At 36.6% G+C, this 21,885-nt stretch overlaps 2 protein-coding genes and 1 long non-coding RNA gene across 3 annotated transcripts; 1 reads left to right on the top strand and 2 right to left on the bottom strand.

The window, feature by feature from the left end:
- Positions 1-530: 530 nt before the first annotated feature.
- LOC110783403 (uncharacterized) lies at positions 531-4,179 on the bottom strand. Its single transcript, XR_002532052.2, has 4 exons — positions 3,938-4,179; positions 2,004-2,119; positions 1,591-1,702; positions 531-683 (listed from the first exon to the last, which is right to left on the bottom strand). It is a non-coding gene; the product is annotated as an uncharacterized lncRNA (long non-coding RNA).
- Positions 4,180-14,137: 9,958 nt separating this feature from the next.
- LOC110783272 (uncharacterized mitochondrial protein AtMg00810-like) lies at positions 14,138-15,418 on the top strand. The gene has a single exon (XM_021987582.1). The coding sequence runs from the start codon at positions 14,138-14,140 to the stop codon at positions 15,416-15,418; it is 1,281 nt and encodes a 426-aa protein (XP_021843274.1).
- A 971-nt stretch (positions 15,419-16,389) lies between these two features.
- On the bottom strand, positions 16,390-20,808 carry LOC110783401 (protein FLOWERING LOCUS T). Its single transcript, XM_021987744.2, has 4 exons — positions 20,432-20,808; positions 20,234-20,295; positions 18,725-18,765; positions 16,390-16,904 (listed from the first exon to the last, which is right to left on the bottom strand). The coding sequence occupies exons 1-4, from the start codon at positions 20,630-20,632 to the stop codon at positions 16,681-16,683; spliced, it is 528 nt and encodes a 175-aa protein (XP_021843436.1). The 5' UTR covers positions 20,633-20,808; the 3' UTR covers positions 16,390-16,680.
- Between the last annotated feature and the right edge of the window lie 1,077 nt (positions 20,809-21,885).

Genomic DNA, 21,885 nt, shown 5'->3' with positions numbered 1-21,885 from the left:
ACTTACCTAAAACTGGTTGTGTGTCGGGTCGGGCCGGCCTACGGGTCATGGACAAGCCCGCTCTATATCATGTTGGGCGGGCAGAAAATTTCAGAACATAGCCCATGACCATGGGCCGACATGTCTAAGCCTAATTTTACTAAATTTAGCGTTCTTTGTCGTGTCGGGTCGAGTAGTGTCATGTCTTGTCATGCTTTTTCCCCAAAAAAACCCGACCCGACATGAGCAGCTGCTAGAGTTGAAGATGGGTGTAATGATGGCGGCTCATGTCGGGTCGGGTTTTTTTCGTGCCGGGTTGGGCCTCGGGCTGGGCCACAGCCATCTTTACACCCATCTTCAACTCTAGCAGCTGAACTAAACCTGAGTAGAAACTAATTGCTCTAGACGACATCTTGTTGTCCCTCGTCCTCAAACCCTTCACCCTAATTCCCTAAAGCGTATAACTCTATAAACGCCTGAATAAAACACCCTGACTTAGCTTCTTAATTCAAATAAGAATCAAACCAACATGAGAAATGGACAGTGTTACCTGATACTTTATCCTCTTACATATACCACTGAAAAGCCATTAGTAAGCCGTGATTCCTCCACCCTATCTTCGCATGTGACCATTAGTGAGCCATGATTCACCACTGTATCTTCACGTATGTCAAATATGCCTGAATACAGTTCTGATTTGGCAGCTGAAAACAACTAATTTAATCAGTTTTAAGTCACCAACTCACGATCCCTAATACAACCAAGAGTCCAAGAGATAGGACTGAATAGAAAAGCCGTGATTAAAAACTGATTGATTAGATAAAGAGGAACCCATTCAACTCCGGTCGGAGAAGACAAAGCCTAAATCTCTGCTTTTTAAATAAATTTAGACGTAAAGCAGGATGGGAAAAATTCGAAAGTGAAAAATGATGAAAGCTAAATGCCTAAACTATTCGTACCTATAAGACTATAAGAGTGATGGCTCTTTAATTTCTCTCCCTGATCCAATCAGATGTTTTCCTAATTTATCTTCTTGATTTCCCTCCTTATCTCAACTCTCATGTCATTCGCTAAGATTTTTCTTGGTTTCCCTCCCCCTCTGTTTTTTTTATTTAAATCTTGGTTAGGAAAAAGGCTTCAGATTATTTAAAGAAGTTGAGCAACTAACAACCTTACAAGTTTTGCAATAGATGAGCACTTAGACTCCTAACATCCCAATTTAGGGTGCAAGCTAATAATCAAACTTCCTAATAAGCTCTAGGGACTGTGTGAACAAAAAATGTTTGAACTGGCTAAACTGTCCTAGAAAGCAGAAAATAAGCCATATGAGATATGGCAGCAAAATCTTGAGCATGAACAATTCCTTGAACTGAGCAGAGTGAGCACAATAATGGTTTGTAATCATAAGCAGTTGAGCACAATATTTTTTGTTAATTAATCATAATCATGGTACGTCATCATGACCTCAATAATAACAATTAAAAAAACCGTTAAAGTTCGTGTAAACGAATAAAACAGATATTTATTGGAATAACGAATAAAACAGATATTTATAAGAATATGAGAAATAAGTGGGGAAAGAACAAAGTGCAACATCAAAATATGACTGACCTCCTTTTGGCGGAAGAAGAATCTCACACTTCTAAAAACAGTTTTCTTCTCCTTCGATTCAGGCCATTGCAATCTTCCTGATCATCAAGAATTATGTAGATAGTCTAGAAACCTTCAAAATATAAGAAAGAAAATCACTTACATTTTGTTTGGATAAGCAAAAATGGAGAGAAACGGAGGGGAACAAGCTCCCTTGTTTGGATAAAAGATTGGGGGAAGGAAAGGGAGGGAGGGATCCATTTTTCCTCCCTATTTAACAAACACCATAATTTGGGTATATTTGGAGGGAAAATGGAGTAGCCCCTCTCTTTCTTTCCCCTCATCTTCCTCCTCCCTCTCTCCCTTCCTTTCCCTTCTACATTGCTATCCAAACACACCGTTAACGGGGAGAAATGGAGAGAGAGAAACACTACCATGATTCATTTCAATGATGCTTCTCCATTGTTGAGAGATGAGGTTAAAATTATAGTTTGCAGACCTCCTGTCGTTCATTTGAGCTTAGTCATTCCATTGATCCATTCCCAAGCACCTAAATTCAAATCTTCGAATTCATTATTTTATTCATAATATAGATTTTGTTTATGAACATGTTTCTCAGTGTCAACTTGAGCTTGGAACTGAATTGAAAAAATGGATTATTGGATCACGCTAACTATCAGTTAGGCCTAATCATTGAATGCTCCAATTAAAATACAGACAAAATCAACTATTTTTTTATAGTACACAAAAATACAAATGAGATATTTCTTGTGTTTCTTAATTTAATCAAAGACTACGACTCACCAAAAAAATTCCATACAGCTTCATATAACTGGATTAAGGTAGTGGCCCTAGGTGATTGCAGCCTTATCTAGTGTTAATGCAGGGCTATTTCTAATTGAACTTTTGGCAAAATATGCGTGTAACAATGATCATCCTCCACTCCACAATTTTTTTTTAAAATGGGAGTAGGCATTTTATGAGTCGTTTCATCATATTATCACAACTTCACAAGGAATAGTAAAGCTTTTGACTCAAAACTAAATTCTTGTAAAGACCACCTCAAATTCTGTAGAATCAAACTCTCCATATAAGAGATCACAAAGTAAAGTGGGGTATGGGTTTTTGTCAGCAAAGTTTTTCTACGACACCCCTACTTGGTAAGATGATGAGTATCGTATTAGGGAAGGTTTACATTTAGCCATTAGTAACAACATTCACCAAGTTAATGTACAGTTGGATTGTGCCAATGCCATCAACTCTTGTACACAAGTTCATTTGTTGTCTGATCAGTATTTATAAGTTGCTTATGATGGTAAGGAGTAGTCACATGAGCTTCACAAACATCACGTTTGAATACGTGGACAGGAAGCAAACCACCTTGTAAATGTGTTGGCAAAGAGAGCAAGAACTTGTAAAGCATGTATGAATGTAACTACCCCCAACAAAAGATAGTGCCCTGACTTCTAAGCTGCAGATTGTAATACCGTTAACGACTTAACGGTACTAAACTCCTACTCCAATGGTAATGGCCATAGACATAGTGCCTAACTAAGTATGTTTTCATATTATTCCTTCTTTCACCCCTAACCAGACACACACAGAGAACTCCCCCAAAATGGCGCCGATGTTGTCGATATAGGGAATCGTCAATCAATTCAAATAGACATTTAACATTGATATATAGTATAATACAAGTATCTGGTTAATAGAATGAAAAACTTAGTTATCTGTTTGATTGAATTGGTAAATAATTAATACCACATCACCACATATTCACAATTTCACATCAATTAATACAAACAATTATGAAGATATGAACTAATCACAAAACTAATTAGCACCGTTCAATCTAATCAGACAAAATTAGCAGAATAAATTGACTAACTTAAGATTAATCACAACACACACCTAATTAGCACAAATTTTCAAAACCCTAATTAAAATCAAAACGATTAACTTGTCAAAATTCTGGATGTTCAAAAGCAGTGAACAATGCACATATTCAAATCGATTAATACAAACAATTATGAAGATATGAACTAATCACACAACTAATTAGCACCGTTCAGTCTAATCAGAGAAATTAGCAGAAGGAAATAACTAAAATTAAGATTAATCACACAACCTAATTAGCACACAATTTCAAAACCCTATTAAAATCAAAACGATTAACTTGTCAAAATTCTGGAAGTTCAGAAACTGCGAACAATGTACGTATTGATTTGAAATTCGATTCTCGGATTAACAGATAAAAAATGTAAGTACTGAAAATGGAAATCCAGAAACATGAAAATGCCGAATTCAAACAATTAAGAGTAATAAAACCTAGAACAAAATTGGAAATTAAAGGAAGTAGATGATAAACCTTCATGGATTGGAATGCTGTACGTTGATGAGAAGACTCAGATAGCTTCAATCAAACGGACGAACAGGAAGAACACGTAGAAGTGAATGAATTAGGGAAGAACGAACAGTCGTCGTGGTCCGTGGAGAAACACATTGTTACCATTAGACTAGAGACTCACCTCGAGATTCCTTTCGAGACACTCAATGACTCGATCAATCTCAGTTCATCACGTAAGAAAACAAAAAGTTACCATTAATTTCCATAAATGTTATCTTTGCACAAATTATTAGTACACCCGTTTATATGGAGCTCTACATGTAACCGGATCGTTTTGTATTTTCTAATCCCTTAAAAAAAAAAAAAAACATATTTTTAAGTTTAAAACCATATTTTCAGTTTAAAATCACATTTTTCAGTTTAAAATCACATTTGTTTTTCAAATATTATGATATTGAATATCATCTTCCAATTGGGAAAAAACCTAAACTTAAAAGGTGAGCAACCAACATCAGTTTACATATCCTCTCAAATTCTTCGCGCTCATATGTTCTTTTGTACTAACAATTTTTGAAATGTATCTGCTTTTAAGCTATAAAAAATGTACTTTAACCTTTAAAAATGTGCTTTAAACTATAAAATTGTGCTTTTTGAGGGGTTAAAAATCATGACTACCCAATTGCATGTAGAGCTACATACAATCGGGTGTACCATTTACCAATTGTTATCTTTGTTATGAATATTATGTGGATGCCATTATACCTCTAGTATATTTCTAGAATATTCTAGATTTTATGGTTTATCCCCAACTAAACTCTATTCTATTGTATGTATATATATCCATTGTTCATGGAATAAAATACACAGGTGTTCTCTCGGAATTTCTCCTCTCATTCTCTTTATTTCACAACACAAAAAAATTATCATCATAACATCAATTTAAGTTTACTTTAATTGCTTTAATTCATGGAACTTTGATGCGCAAAACCTTCTCCTGTCAACAATATGTTGACATCTCTTATTTGATGATAACATTAATTATCTATTGTTTATGCCAAATTTCGTCTAGGGGCGACACTTGGCTCGGGTCGACACTAACTAAGCAATGAACGAATAAAGGGAAACAAACGAGACACGACGCAGAGAAGTGTTGACGCGGAAAACCCAGGAATAAGGTAAAAAACGCAGATAGCTATGAGGCTATCAATCCACTAAGTATTCTATGAGATCTGTGTGATTGTTTATGCTTCTCTAAAGATTAATACAAAGAATTTAAAGTACGAGAATAAGAATTGTTTGAACGCTTGAGAGCTTGAGAGTTTGAGTGCTTGAGTTAACTTGTGTCTTCTAGGGTCATCGTCTTCGTGCTTTTATAGGATAGTTCCAACGGTCCTGTTAGTTGAGAGTTCCCTAAAAGGTAGGGATCCCCTTATCACACGTCTCTCCAGTCTTCAACCATCTCCGCAATTCTCTGATGTTCTTTGGACTTGTTCTGCTAGTATGACGTAGCTGCCTGTCTTGGGCCTTGGGCTCAGATGTTTAACCTATCTTTGTCAACCTGTTCGTCGAGGCTATATCTCTGTCGCTTGTGCGTTGTCGCCAGTCCTTTGTCGTCTATGCTTCGTCGCACGACGTCATGGCTGACGCGTCTCCCTGGCACGACGTTCACCTGTGACACGACAAAACCTGGTTGACACGACATGATCAAACGTTAGAGCAGTTATGTCGTTAGTCCAAAAAGTGGGATAACATCTATCTTGATGTAGTGGAGTTATGATTAATTGTTGGTTTTCATGATCTTATTGCTAAATTTTATTGGTTTTTGCTATTTCAGTTATGATATGCAATGCTATTTTGTGAATATGCATGTACATCTATGGTGTATTATAGATCTGTTTTATGGCATAATATACGAATATACTACCTCCGTTTCAAAATGATCTTTACATTTTCCGTTTTAGTCCGTTTCATAATGTTCTTTACGCTTTGCTTTATTCTATTTTTGGACATGAAAATTTACTACCTTATCCTTCTTACCCAAAATATTTACAGTTTTACACTCACTTTCTCTTATTTTATTAATTTATTTCTTACATCCACCTACCTTTTTTACACATTTCTCTTATTTTATCCATATTTTATTATATTCAACCAACTTTTCTACTTAATCTTAATATTTGTGCAAATAGTAACTATAAAGATCATTATGGAACGGACTAGTATAATGATATATCCCAGACCTGTTTTATGGCATCGTATACGAACTTACCATCGTATTACGATTTTGTATACAACCGCACCATAGTTTATCTTGCATATTTTCTAACTGATATATTTACAATAGTATTATCATAATTAATGTCGTTTTCTTTATGGGTCTAATATATGCATATTGCCGCTTAATAATGTATATTTGTAAAAGCACGAAGATTAATTAATTACTATGGAGTATTTCATATGAAGTGTGACTAGATCGATCAAAGTACTCCGTAGTATACATAGAATGTAGGTGCATTAAATTTTCTTTTGTAGTCATCGGTCTCCCCAATGTTTTAATAGTCTTGACTAGACCTGGTTATTGGACAGGGTAGTCTAATGGATATAGGGTTAGGGTCAAGTTAATAGGGCTTTTATTGGACAGGGCTCTTATTGGACAGGGCCTTTATTGGATATGGTCATTATAGGGTCAAACTTATACTACAATTATTTTGAAAATTAAAATAGTAATGATACAAAAAATTACGTGTATAGCTTCGTATTTACTTGTACTTGCACATGGCTCTTTTGTTTTTCATTTTTCATTGCTCGTTTATTGACCCGCCCACTAATGACCCGCTAATGACCCGCGACCCGCTTTTGACCCGCCCATTATCGACCCGCTAAAAATGACCCTTTCAATACCCGACCCTCTTTTGACCCGCACCGACCCTGACCCGCCCCGCCCGATAACCAGGTCTAGTCTTGACCAATTACTTGAAATAAGAGCAAAACATTAAATGTGTTATGCTTTTGATTACACGAATAGCAATATGAATTAGTTTTATGAATGTGTTTATTATCTACTCCGTAAGTCTTAATTTCTAATATTCCTTGTATAGTGGAATATGTTGAATCTTATAAAACTTGAATTTGCGGTAGACCTTGGTGATACAATTAATGAAATAAATAAACCAACAAGTAAAAGCAAGGCAAAGGCTATATGTGATATTTATTCGTCATCAACTCCACTAGGGTCTTAAAATTGAGTATTTGACCATAAAAGATCCACAAGTTCTTTGGAGTAATCTAAAGAAAAAGTATGACCACCAGAAAACTGTGATCGTTATGATTAGTTACACTTAAGACTACAAGACTTTAATTATGTATCTGAAGATAACTCAGCTATGTTCATAATTACTTCACAATTGAAATTATGCGGAGAGAGAATCACTGATGCAAAAATATTAGAGAAAATATATTCAATCTTTCAGGCAAATAATGTTGTCATGCAGACACAATATCGTGAAAAGAGATTTAAGGAATATTCTGAATTATATCTTGTCTCCTCGTGGCTGAGAAAAATAACGAGCTATTAATAAAAAAATAATGAATCACGTCCATTGTTTCTGACGAGACCAAGGTGGTTCTCTCAAGAACTCATATTCCCACAAGAAGTGGGACAAAGATGGTAACAAACAAAAGAAAATATAAAAAGAGAATGTGACCAATGTATCTTACCGCTGTGGAGAATAAAAGACATTGGTCTATTGAAACAAGTAGAAATTATGATAGAATTTACTAGATAATATTGAAAAACTTAAATATGTGGTCTTGCTCTTCCTTGAAGAAAATTATTTATCAAGGGTGTTACAGGTTAAATGCAAATATACCCTTGACTTTTGGTTACAAGTCGAAATAGGTTCATTACTTAAGTCTTGACATTTGACCATTAAAGGCACGCATACCTTTTGGAGAAGTACAATAAAATATGACCTAAAAAATTATAATAGTTTCTAAATCATATTGTCAAGATGCCCTATATATCTTTCATGAAACTAGTGTTGTCCTGCAGACACGATAATATTGAGAAAGATTTAATAGAGTTTTTAATTAGTTCATATTTTGTGTTTTTGTGGATGAATATAATAAAGAAATTTTGGAGAAAAATATTATGATCGTGTTCAACTAGGTAAATCATTCATCGAAGTGAATGAGAAATTATATGACTAGTAATAGTGAAGCGAAAATGATAAAGGTCGCAACATGCGACCTTTAAGCCGTGTCACAATGATGACATGTCATGCTTATGTGTCATGATTTAAATTGGAATCTAAAATATTTAACGTATATATCCTATTATACCTGTTTAAAATAAAAGTAGGAAAATCTTAATATTCTAATTTGTTTCTTTTTTTATATCAATTACCTTATTTACATATTTTCATAGTAAAAATTTTGCATTGATAGTAAAATTATTATGATGACTCATAGCCTACGTGGCGCATATATGTACCAATTAAACTCCGACACGTAAGATTGCGACAACTAAATGTTGTCGCAACTTGCGACCTTTATCATCACCCATAGTGTCAATAGCCATGATCGAGAATGTGAAAATAAAATATAGTATGTCATGGGTGAATAAATGAATATGAATGTAATTTCAAAATGCATATATACACACTAGAAGTGAGATTGTAAATGATGAAAATCATGTAAAAGTTAATGATGAGAAAACTCAAATTTTATATTTTGGTTGGTTGCGGAAAAAAAAAATATGTTGGGCCCATTACACCAACACATCTTGTTGAGTTTTATTAGTATTCATCACAAGGGAATAAATTATAGATAAACATGGTGTATGAAGATAGTGAAACATATGTCTAATAGACATTGATTGTATGAAGATAGCCTACTATGGAGTAATTGTTAAACAGAAAAAACTATCTTCCACACATTCCAAGATTTATTTACCTCCAAAATGCCTATTAGAGAGAAAAAATAGATACAAAACACGTAATTAAGAAGAGTACATACCTTTGCTGCTTCGACAAAATGGAAAACTGACTCATTGAAGCAGCAAACTGAGTGAGAATATTGTCTTCTTGTAAGATTGTTGGAAAACGGATATACCAACTTCTCATCTGCATCAAAGCCATACAAGTAACAAAAACAAAGTTAATTTCTTTTAAAAAAATTCAACACTCAATATCCCATATCCAAACGTTGCGAGTATTAAAAATCGGAGGAAGTACAAGATAAACCTTTTAATAAATAAAAACAAAACATGAGTGGCAAGGAGAAGGAGACTAGATGTTCCACATGATCTATAAATATGGGAAACAAAAATATGAACTATAACTCAAGTTTTTGGGGAATGAGACAAGCCTAGGGACCTACAACTCTACAAGCATGACCCAGGGCTGAACCCACACACAACCCGATCCCATAAGAACACAGAAAAGTCATTCAATCAGAAGACCAATTATTCTACTGTAAGCCAAAAAAAAAACCCACTTAACAGTAAAATTGCTTTGGACATTAACATGACACGAAACAGAAAGCGGAGAAACCCCAATACGAACAATTAACAATATGAGAAAGATTCTGCTTTACATATGCTGCCAGCGTAGTAACGAGAAGGTCACTGACAACGTAGGTCTTCTACTTTCAATTAAGGTGTGTCCCACATTTTCAGAGGTGACACAAGGAGTCAGTGAACTGTAGTAAATGATAGACTATATGTAATCTAGGATATAGTCAAAGCATATATTAGCATATTAGCAAGTAAATAAATTAGAATAATAATCCCTAATTTACAGCAATTTAGTTCATGTAATTAAGTCTTAGAATATGCTAACCGTTATTGTAAATCTTGTATATATTGATTGATGATTATCAATAATACTCACGGATGATTCCCTCTTACATGGTATCAGACTAGGTATCCTCCCTCTTAACCTAGCCGTCGTCCACCTTCTTCCTCCATTTCTGAACCTCTTCCCATCTTCTCCCATGGCTGAGAAAAACACCTTTCACTCTGCCCTAGTTGTCACGAATGTGAAGTCGTTGATCTCCATCCCCCTGGACCTTGTAACGGGTCAATACCATGAGTGGGCAAATCTCTTTAAAGTGCAGGCAAGGATACACAATGTTCTTAACCACATCATACCCCCCACCGAAGCCGCTGAACTCGCTGCATACACCGCCTCCAAAGCTGCTGATCCAAGCCTATGGGACAGACTCGACGCTGTTGTATTGCAGTGGATATATGCCACTGTCTCACGACATTCTCACCTCAGTTATAGTTGTTGATGACGTAGCCGAACAAGCATGGAACCGGGTTGCTCAAATCTTTCAAGATAACAAGAATACAAGGGCGGCGTATCTTGAAACCGAATTTACCACCACAAAACCGGTAAATTTCTCATCTGTGATCGCATATTATAACCTCCTACAATCCCTTGCAACTCAATTGGCGAATGTGGGGTCACCGGTTTCTGATCAACGCCTTGTGATGCGGCTGCTTGCCGGTTTGCCAGAGGAGTACTCGACCTTCGTCACCAATATTCAACAAGGGATGTCCTCCCTAAATTTTCAGAAGCATGTTCCCGTCTCAAGCTTCAAGACACCACTGCGAAGGAGAGGGCTCGCGATACTGGCTCCACCGCTCTCCTGGTGAACGATGATCCATCACCACCGCAGCCTGCCAATCATCACCATGGAGGTAACTCTAATAATAATGGTAGATATTTTAATCATAATCATGATAATTGTGGTAGGAACTCTAAGAATCGGGGTCGTGGTAATAATTCCAACAACAACCGTGGCAAAAATAACCACGGCGGCGGCGGTGCCCAGCCAACCTCCCAGCAGCCGGCGGTGGCCCCGCAACAACCTCCTCCCTGGCCGTATGTGAAGGAAATAATACCCTTGGTCCAAGTATGCATTCTATGTTAAGTCTAATAAGTGCGGTTCAGTATTAATTAACAAGTTAATAATTCAGTGAGATCAAGTGAGCTGAATGCCTAGCTAGAGGCCGCTTCAGTTCAAGTGGAATTAATTATATTAATCCACAGCTTACTCTTGACTGAACCCGTAGGGTCACACAAATAGTACGTAAACGGATCAAGTATTTAATGGCATTAAATACTCTATCTATGGATATTCGGAACCGACGGATCTTGGTTTCAGTGGGAGCTAAGATCGTCACAGGCAAGAAATGAATACTCCGGAAACGATGATATTGCCAGAAACGGAAATATGGATCGTATCGGAAATATAAATATTATCCAAGTCGTAGATGTTGCCGGAAACGGAAACATGGTACGTATCGGAAAATATTATCGGAAATGGAAATATTGCCGGAATCGGAAATATTGCCGGAAACGGAAATATTGTCAGAATCGGAAATATTATCGGAATCGGAAAATAATTCCGGAAACGGAAATATTAAATATTTGTTCGAAACGGAAATTAATTCCGGAATCGGAAATATTAAATGTTGTTCGTATCGGAAATGAATTCCGGAATCGGGAATTTAATCGGAAGCGTATCGTACGAATTAGCATCGGACGAGGCCCGCTAGACGAAGGCCCAGCACGAAGCCAGGCCATCGCCCAGCGAGCCGCACGCAGCAACGCACGCCTCGACCAGGCCCAGCGCAAGGCCAGGCCCAGCCAAGGGCGCGCGCGCGCGCAGCACCGCACATGGGCTGTGCGCTTGTCGTGGGCCGCAAGGCCTGCGCGGGTGCACGGCTTGTACGATGCGTGTGCGGGAAATCCTAATCCTATTAGGATTCGTGCGAAGATTAAAATCCTAATCCTATTAGATTTGCTTTGTTATTTAGAGTCCTAATAAAGTTCTAATTAACAAATCCACATCCTAGTAGGATTACAATTCCTTTTCCATACCTCTATAAATAAGGGCCTAGGGTCATTATTTGTATACACGATTCAAGTATTCAAAGTGATTTTTGAGAGCAAAAATTCAGTCATATAATTGCCTACAATAGCCGAAAATTCTAAGTACCTTAAGGGCGATCCTAGTTGGTCAAGGTTAAGGTGGATCCGGACGTGCTGTGGACTATCTACGGAGGGACGACATTTGGAGTCCTAAAGACTTGTTCTTGTTCGGTTCGGGCGCAGCTAGGGAAGGCACACAACAAAGTGTATGCATCTAAACTATGCTAAATGATTACGTGTAAATAATATGCTTTCCTGGCTTTATGGTTTTTCCGCATGATTTATGAATTGTCATATGTATCATAACCTAACAGTATGCTCCATGGAAGTATGATCCATGGGCAATGCCTCCTTGTCCATATCCTACTACTGCATGGCAACCACAACGCCCAACAAGGCCCAACACTAATGGGATTCTGGGCCCAGCCACACGTCCAAGCCATGCACAACACGCATACTCCATGCAAGCCCCTCCCTCATCCGGATATGCACCAACTGATATTGAGGCCGTTGTGTACACTTTCTCTCTTCACCAACCTGATAACAATTGGTACATGGATACGGGAGCTACTTCTCACATGACTGCCAATACAGGTACTCTCACGTCTTATTTTAATTTGAGCAACAATACTGGTAATCTGGTATTATTGTTGGTAATGGTCATACTATTCCAATTCGTGGTTATGGTCACACTTCCCTCACCCCGCCTAATCCCCCTTTACATCTCAAAAATGTCTTACATGCTCCTAAACTTATCAAAAACCTTATTTCCGTTCGTAAATTCACTAACGATAATAATGTTTCTGTTGAGTTCGATCCTCTTGGGTTTTCTGTGAAGGATTTACAGACAGGGAACCAACTAATGAGATGTGAGAGCACCGGGGAATTATATCCTATTACTGCCATGAATAGGATATCATCACCATCCACTTTTCTTGCTGCTTCACCCAATTTGTGGCACTCTTGTTTAGGGCATCCGGGCCATGCATTCTTAATTCATTGCTTAGTGATGCATTGATTAAATGTAATAAAGCCGGAATTTCTTTTTGTACTTCTTGTCCTTTGGGAAAACACATTAAATTGCCATTTCATGATTCTATATCATTTACTACAATGCCTTTTGATATTATTTACAGTGACTTATGGACTTCCCCCATTTTAAGTTCAAACGGGCACCGCTATTATGTCTTTTTCCTTGATGATTATAGTAATTTTCTATGGACCTTTCCCATTGCAAACAAGTCCCAAGTTTATACTATTTTCCTCTCCTTTAAAGCATTAATCTGAACCCAATTTGAACGGGAAATTAAAAATATTCAATGTGATAACGGGCAGGAATTCGATAATGGACCATTTCATTCCTTTTGCACGGCCAATGGTTTGCAATTTAGGTTTTCGTGCTCACATACCTCCCCTCAAAACGGAAAGGCGGAAAGAAAAATCAAGTCCATTAACAACATCGTGCGCACTCATTTTGCTCACGCATCCATGCCCCCTTCCTTTTGGCATCATGCACTACAAATGGCCACATATCTTCTTAATGTCCTCCCTACAAAAACTTTGAAGTACAAATCCCCAACTGAAGTTCTTTTCCAAAGAACACCATCTTGTTCACATTTACGGGTTTTTGGGTGTCTTTGCTATCCTCTTTTCCCATCCGCAACCATAAATAAGTTGCAAGCCCGTTCCACACCTTGTGTTTTCTTGGGATATCCGCCAAATCATCGGGGGTACAAGTGTTATGATCTATCAAGTAAGAAAATAATTATTTCAAGGCATGTCATTTTTGATGAAAATCAATTCCCATTTTCAAACTTGAATAAACCTACAAACACTTCCTATGATTTCTTAAACAATGGGCTCTCCCCTTACCTTGTGCAATACCGGACTCCCTCCAGTCAGCCCACTTCAGCAACACAAGCCCAAAACATGCCAAACCCAATTTCCCAAACACCCCCCCCCCCAACACAGACCAGGCCGAGGTCAAACCGGATACTGAAACACCTACTGCTGCTGTGCAGCCGGCCCAATTCACCACACCAAATATCATTAACCCTCCAGCAACCCGCCAACCACTTTCTCCAACTAGCCCACCTACTGCCAGCCCATTACCACAGACCCATACTCAACAGCCCACCAGAATGACCACAAGAAGCCAACATGGGATTCACAAATTAACCCAAAAGGCCATTCAATTTGAGCACCTTCACTAGCACATCCTTCGCCTATTCCGTGAAATCCCGTTAGTGCTCTTAATGACCCGAATTGGAAAGTTGCGATGGTTGATGAATATGATGCTCTAATTAAAAATAAGACGTGGGAATTAGTACCGCATCCTAATGATGTGAATCTTATTCGTTCTATGTGGATTTTTAGGCATAAAAAGAAATATTATGGTTCTTTTGAGCGGTATAAGGCCCGTCTTGTAGGTGATGGAAGGTCTCAACAGGTTGGAGCGGATTGCGACGAAACTTTTAGCCCGGTTATCAAACCGGCAACTATTCGGGCCGTGTTGAGTATAGCACTGTCACATTCGTGGCCCATGCATCAGTTGGATGTCATGAATGCCTTCCTTCATGGAAATCTTAATGAGACAGTTTATATGCATCAACCCATGGGTTTTCGGGATCCGAAATACCCAAATCATGTGTGTCTATTGAAGAAGTCATTGTATGGGCAATCCCCACGTGCCTGGTACCAACGGTTTGCTGACTATGTTTTCACCATTGGCTTCTCCCATAGCCGAGCTGATCACTCACTTTTTATCAATTGTCGTGGTTCTGACATTGCTTATATTCTTCTATATGTTGATGATATCATTCTCACAGCTTCTTCAGATGCTCTCAGAAAATCCATCATGTCTCTTCTCAGTGCCGAATTTGCAATGAAGGACTTAGGTCCTTTGAGCTATTTTTTGGGTATTTCTATTACCCGCACTTCAGGTGGCTTGTTTATCTCTCAGAAGAACTATGCAACAGATATTATTGAGCGTGCAGGCATGACTTCCTGCAAATCGAGTCACACTCCCGTAGACACCAAGGCCAAGCTTGGTGCCTCGGCTGGGCCATCTTATGGGGATCCTACACACTACAGGCAACTAGCAGGTGCATTGCAGTATCTCACATTTACCAGGCCAGACATCTCTTATGTTGTTCAACAGGTGTGTTTACACATGCATGATCCGAAAGTCGAGCATATGAATGCTCTCAAGCGTATTGTGCGCTACATTCAAGGTACTATTGATCTTGGGCTCCATCTGTATAAGTCTTCTATTGCATCCCTAGTCTCTTATACAGATGCATATTGGGGTGGGTGTCCAGACACTCGTCGCTCCACATCCGGTTACTGTATTTTTCTTGGTGATAATCTGTTGTCATGGTCCTCAAAACAGCAACCTACATTGTCCAAATCAAGTGTCGAGGCAGAATATCGTGGTGTGGCAAATGTAGTTTTTGAATCTTGTTGGCTTCAAAACTTACTTTTGGAGCTCCGTTGTCCCATCCGGAAAGATACATTGGTTTATTGTGATAATGTTAGTGCCATCTATCTCCTCCGGTAACCCAGTTCAACACAACGCACGAAACATATTAAGATGGACATACACTTCGTACGTGAAAAAGTAGCCCGTGGAGAAGTTCGTGTTCTTCACGTACCGTCCCATTACCAAATTGCAGACATTTTTACTAAAGGTCTTCCGCGTGTACTTTTTGATGATTTCAGGGACAGTCTAAGCGTACGACAACCTCCCGCTTTGACTGCCAAACTAATAATTTAAATAGTAAAGCATATTTGTGGTATGATTTGTGTGTTGCAACGGGTAACACTGCGTATAAATTAAGGCGTAAAATTTTGATTTTTCGCTAAATTATAATAACTTTTTTATTATATAATCATATACGTATATAACTTCGTGAACAAGTTTAATATATACTTCCCCTGTTCTTATTTATATGATACAATTGGGTTTTGGATACTATTCACACAAGCTCTTTTGACTTGATTTTGTGGTTTATACTTAAGAAAAAACATAGTCGTGTGGGGTCTTATTAGATTCGTCTCAATAAATATTTTTTAAATATCAACTTTTTATAATTTTTTCTTTTCCAAAGTTGGAGATATTAGTGTTTGAAGTCGTACATTGGCAAACGTGCCCAAATAATTGTGTCATTTAAAAAAGAACGGAGGAAGTATTTCGTATCATCACTAACTAAATATTTATATTTTTAATTTAGTGCAAACTTAAATTTTAAACTTTTTATACCGTGCATTTGCACGGTTACTATACTAGTTTATATATTAAGAGTAATACGGAAATAATTCCCTTCCAAAAACAAAGCAGTAATTACTTTTCTTGATAGTTAAATTACCGAGGAGTAAAAGTAGATCATTACTATATAACTCTAATAAAAATGTCTTAAAATGACTTCTTTTTTTTTTGCGAATGAGTCATAAATAGCAATATAAATCATAAAGGAGGCGGGAAGAATCGAACCTGAGACCTATCGTGAATAGGCCCTCAGTCTTAACCACTAGGCCAATACCTCATCGGTAGAATGTTATTTATTTTAGAAGTGTTGATTACTGCGGAGTATTAGCCAAGACATTAAAAAGTGTGGTACATATATAGATGTTTGGTGACGGCCTCTTTACGGTAGAGTAAAGAAATGTCGAGGATTTCACCAAAACATAGTAGGTGCATCGTGCACCTTCTCACATTTTCCCTTTATAAGCGAAGAGAAAATGTGATAGGGATCACCAATGAGTATTAAAATACTCATAGATGCACGGCGTATTCGAGTGCACCTAATAATTTTCAGGATTTCACAGTCTTCTTCCACCAGAGCCTCCCTCCCTCTGGCAGTTGAAATAAACGGCAGCAACGGGTAAGCCGAGGTTGTATATTTCAGCAAAGTCTCTAGTCTTGAAGTTTTGGCGCCAACCAGGAGGATAAACGGTTTGTCTTCCAAGTTGTCGATATAGCACGAATACAAATCGATGTATCCCTGCTGTTGGGCTTGGGCTCTCATAGCAAACCAACTCTTGACCTAAACAAAAATATATTGTCATATTAAGACTTAAGAGAGAACCCATTGTTGAAAACTTAAAAAAAAAAAAAAAAAAAAATGAAGGGACCCTACTGAACCAACATCTATTATAGATTAACCAGCATAGCTACGTAGGTCTCGCTCGAGTCACTCTCAAACATTTCGTAGTTTATAAAGTTCGACCTTATAATCTTCAAGTCACAAGGTCGATTCTCCATTAACTCCACCAACTTTTGTTAAGTTGGTTTATAAAAATTATCAATTACCCGCAAGAAATATACATAGAAAAACAAGATAAAAGATGGCTACACATAGTCACATACTAACACAAATCAAGCAAAATATTACAAATATGTTGTGGGGGCACAAATGCAAAAGGCCATGTAGGGCATGTTCAGTATTGGAGTACTTAAAAGCTAAAATTTGCCATCCACTTCTAAAAAACAAAAAAAAAACAAAAAAAAAAAGTGTTACGCGTTCATAAAATTTTGTGCCCACCGTCAATAAAGACTATTAATTCAATTCGAATATTTGAAGCTACTTTGTTCAGTATGAATCAGTAATCTATTTTTGCTCTTTTAACATTTTTCTATCATGTGTAATCTTATACTCTATCATTATGCGTTTGAGAAATAATCATTGACGAAATCTCTACTTCACATCCATTAATAGTGTCCTGATTCAGAATCATATACTCTAACGATAGAGGTATGGATTAATACTCTATTTTACGTCCTTTAATAGTGTATTGATCCAGAATCATATACTCTAGTAATAGAAGTATGAATCAATACTCTATTTTACGTCAATTTATAGTGACCCGATCCAGTATCATATACTCTAATGATATAAAGTGTGAATCAATACTCTATTTTACGTACTTTAATAGCGTCCCAATTCAGAATCATATACTCTAATTATATGATCTCGACACTATGATTCTATGCTAAGGTAAAAAGTGATTTACATGATCATAGTAACAAGATGGATTTGGTACATACGTTGAGACAAAGAGTACAAATGATTAAGCTTTGCACTCAAATTTAAACTCGATTTACCACTCGATTCACTAATTTTAACTTTCATCTACAAGTACGGATCATGTACCTCAGTTAGCAAACCTAAAGTCAGAGAAAGGGCATTTTTTAAATAAAATAAATAAAGTAGTGAAGAATAATTACTTTCTTTGCAGGAAAAGAACCCATCTTCATGAAAAAGTGTCAAAAGTTCATATTTTATATAATTTTTTTTTTTTTTTGTTTGTTGAAATGTCGAGTATTTTAATGTGAATACTTAAGGTAAAATGAAGACATCGTCACAAATTCGCAGCTACGGAGTACATAATATAATGACGTGTGTGCTATTTATAAGATCCTTAATACTTCATTTGTTTATAAATAGTTACCTCATTTCCAAACCAAGAAAAAATCGAGTAATTCATTACTTACTAATCTAAATAGAACACCCAAATATCAAGTGTTTTGACTTTCATAAGTAGCGTTTTGAAGTATATAACATATGATGGTTTTATGTACGGAGTATAACATAAACTTCTTGTCAAATAGCTATATTTTCTAATAAAAAAGGTATGCATTATGTTTCAATATGGAGTAATTTATCATATTCACCTTATTCTAATTTATTATTATGCTATACCAGATTAGACCAAATTAGACTAACAAAATAAAAAACACGCACAGAAAACATTCAAATAATACCAAATCAAATAAGTTTAAACCAAAAATTAGAAAAATCAGAGCAGATCAGTCTAATTATGTTTAAACTTAGCAACTACTACTCCGTACATCAGTAATACTCACCATAGGAAACATCTGTGGTCCCGGGAATATCAGTCACCAACCTTTAACCAAAAAGAAATTGGATCCAGTTAGCATACATTATAGGAGGAAGTATTTTCGGATATCAGTTATGTGCTTGTAAATACATATTATAGCAAAAGATAAAATAGGAAAAAGGACAAAAAAATAATTAAATGGTACTTTTTTAAACAAAAATGGTACATTTTTTTACAGAATGGTACTTTTTTTTACAGAATGGTACTTACTATTTTGTCTTTTACCTATTTGTCTTTTAGCTGATATGTGTGTTACCACACATATCTGATATGCGAAAAAACAACCTCTACATTATAGAGCATATGTGGTAAAAACTTTAAGAACATGAATTGATATTTATGATGTCATAAATACAAAGTATAAGAGAAATATAAAAAAATAAGAATCATTTGAAGAAAAAGCAAAGAACAAAGTGCCTGGAAATGATTTGGACTGCCTCTTATTTATTTATTTCTTTATGTGTACTTTATGGTATCTTGTTCCATTCATGTCAATGAATGTTTTAAAAATATTTAATCTTTTAATTATTATTAATATGAGATTAAATATATAGATGGTGTATTGGCAAATGTGCACAACGTTGCTAATTGGACACTTCATTTTACCTAAAGGTTCAAATACTCGTGTTGGATACTCGACACTCGGACATGGATATAGACACATCTGCACTTCATTTTGAACCTAACTCATGCAATTTTTTTATTTTTTTTTTACAAAATAGTCGTGTCATACACTTGGACACATACCCTTCTCCAGTATCCAAATCCGGATAACATAGGTGCACCGTCAAAAAAGACAAAGTGTTGAAATAACTTATGATGAAATAATTTTTCTTTAAAAAAAAAAAAAAAAGAGTTAAGAATCATTTTTAAAGAAAAAGCATAGAACAAAGTATTGGAAAATGATTTGGAGTGGCTTTTTTATTTATTTTTCGTTTATATGTATTTTATAATGACGTACGTAGTCTAAGAGTGAAATTTAATACAAGTACGTACTACTAAAGGTACAAATAATAAAAGGGTGGAAGATAAGGTTCCCCCAAACTCCTTCACACACTCACACAACCAACCCTCCTCCTACCACAACCACCACCACCACCACCACCACTCTAGCCATCTTTGGAACGTACGCTTCTCCGACGGATTCTTAGTAATACCGACGGCGTATTATTGGACGACGGTGGTGGCGGACGGTGGTGGCGGACGGTGGTTGGTACTTGGTAGCATGAATGATGAAAAGAGGGGAGGGGGAGGGGGGGGGGAGATAAGGGATTATAACCTATGGAAGATCCCAATTGCAAGTAAGTAATTAATGATCTTATCTTTCATAATTATTTTCTTAAAGGGGAAGGGTTTTAGTATATATTTTTCAAATCAGAAAAATAAAAACAATTAAGTATGCAAATATGAAAATTGTGAAAAACATCAATAAATATGGCAAAAAGTTAGAGATGTATAAATATTGTAAACTAACCAATGCAAGTACTCCCTCAAGTGTGGGTTACTTGGGCTAGGAGCATCGGGGTCCACCATCACCTACAAATTTTCAATCATTTAGCAAAAAAAATAAAACAAATTACATAATTTTACTAGTATGAAAATATTTTGATAAAATGACACGTGATTTGAGAAAGGGTTCTTAAGAGACAAATTTTAAATTAAATAGACTTACCAAGGTATAGAAAGTTCTAAGGTCGTCACCTCCAATCTCTACTCTTGGTTGGCTAACAACCTCAGATGGCCTAAATTCACATCCATTACTAACATCTCTATTGGCGTATCTAACACGCATATTTACACTCTTATTGAAGGGATCCAAAACATCACCGACAACCCGACCGACGACAAGTGCATCTCTATGTGTTCTAGACATGATAGAGAATGGTTAAGAAGTTGTTTTTCTTTTTTCTAAGACGTGCTATAATTTTTCTAAGACGTGCTATGTAGAAAAATAGAAGATGAGTTACTAAGAAGTTGTAGAGAAGAAATTATGTCAATGTGCACTTATATACTAAGTTTTTAACGCCCATCATCTTCCAGCGCATCTCATGTTGCATCAGTTGATAGTATAGTGTAGCAAATTTATCTTTCGTTATTCTCATGTTTTAAGCATAACTTTTATTTTATTTCATTTTCAAATATTTTTGACAACCAAAATCTTTTTATGTGATCATAACAATTAGGGGTCCACCTACTTTCATAACTATAGTGGGGTTAGATTCTTAGAAGAAGTTAGCATGAATGGGTGTATAACATTAGAAGATGTAAAGAGATTCTAAATGAAAGCTAAATGTTTTACAAGGAACATAATAAGCTTCACTATCATTTCACCTTATTCTCTCTTTTTCGGCAGGGGAGGGGGAGGGGTGTGGGTAGGGGTGTGGGTGTGGGGACTCTGTGGAGTGTGGGAGGTGTTTAGCTGATAACGATTAGCGAATTACATTCTTGTGGGTGGTAATAGTGAATTACATTTGATATTCAATTGGGCCACTAAGTCCAAAGCCCAATGGCTCTAAACAACAGCATCAAACCTACCACTATGGCTATTCAGCCATCCATTAAGGCCCAAGGCCCAATAGCAATAAATGACCTATGGGCATTTATTATGCAAACACTATAAATAGGCCGCCAAGGCTCACACCTCAAGGTACGTCCAATTTATCGCCTTAAGACTACTCTTCTAGAGAACTTCTCTCTAGAATCCGAGCATCGTTCTTACTTATGCATCGGAGGGGCTTTCCTCGGAAACACCCCCGAGGCTAGTGACTTTGCTCTTGTGTAGGTGAATTCGGACTCGACTCATTCAAGCAAGATCTTCAACACATACGAAAGGGCCTTCATTCGAAGCCCATTGTTTCCATCTTTACAACACCGGAACAACATTCTTACACGTATTATGTAGTTTGAGAAATTGCCTAAAAATAATCCAAACTATTTGACGTGTGGGATTAATCTAAACTGTAGAAACTATGTAAGTGTAATATTAATATCATCACCCGTTCTAATTATTTTTTTGTTTTGTAATTATTTAAATGAATATTTTATTTCTTTTTTTTAAGGGAAAATTAATTCATTAATAAAGAATCTATTTTACTATATACTAAAAAAGACACCAGGAATGACACA

This window comes from Spinacia oleracea, chromosome 4 (genome assembly GCF_020520425.1).
Source record: "Spinacia oleracea cultivar Varoflay chromosome 4, BTI_SOV_V1, whole genome shotgun sequence".
Taxonomy (NCBI): Eukaryota; Viridiplantae; Streptophyta; class Magnoliopsida; order Caryophyllales; family Amaranthaceae; genus Spinacia; species Spinacia oleracea.
This window is presented reverse-complemented; position numbering and strand designations above follow the sequence as displayed.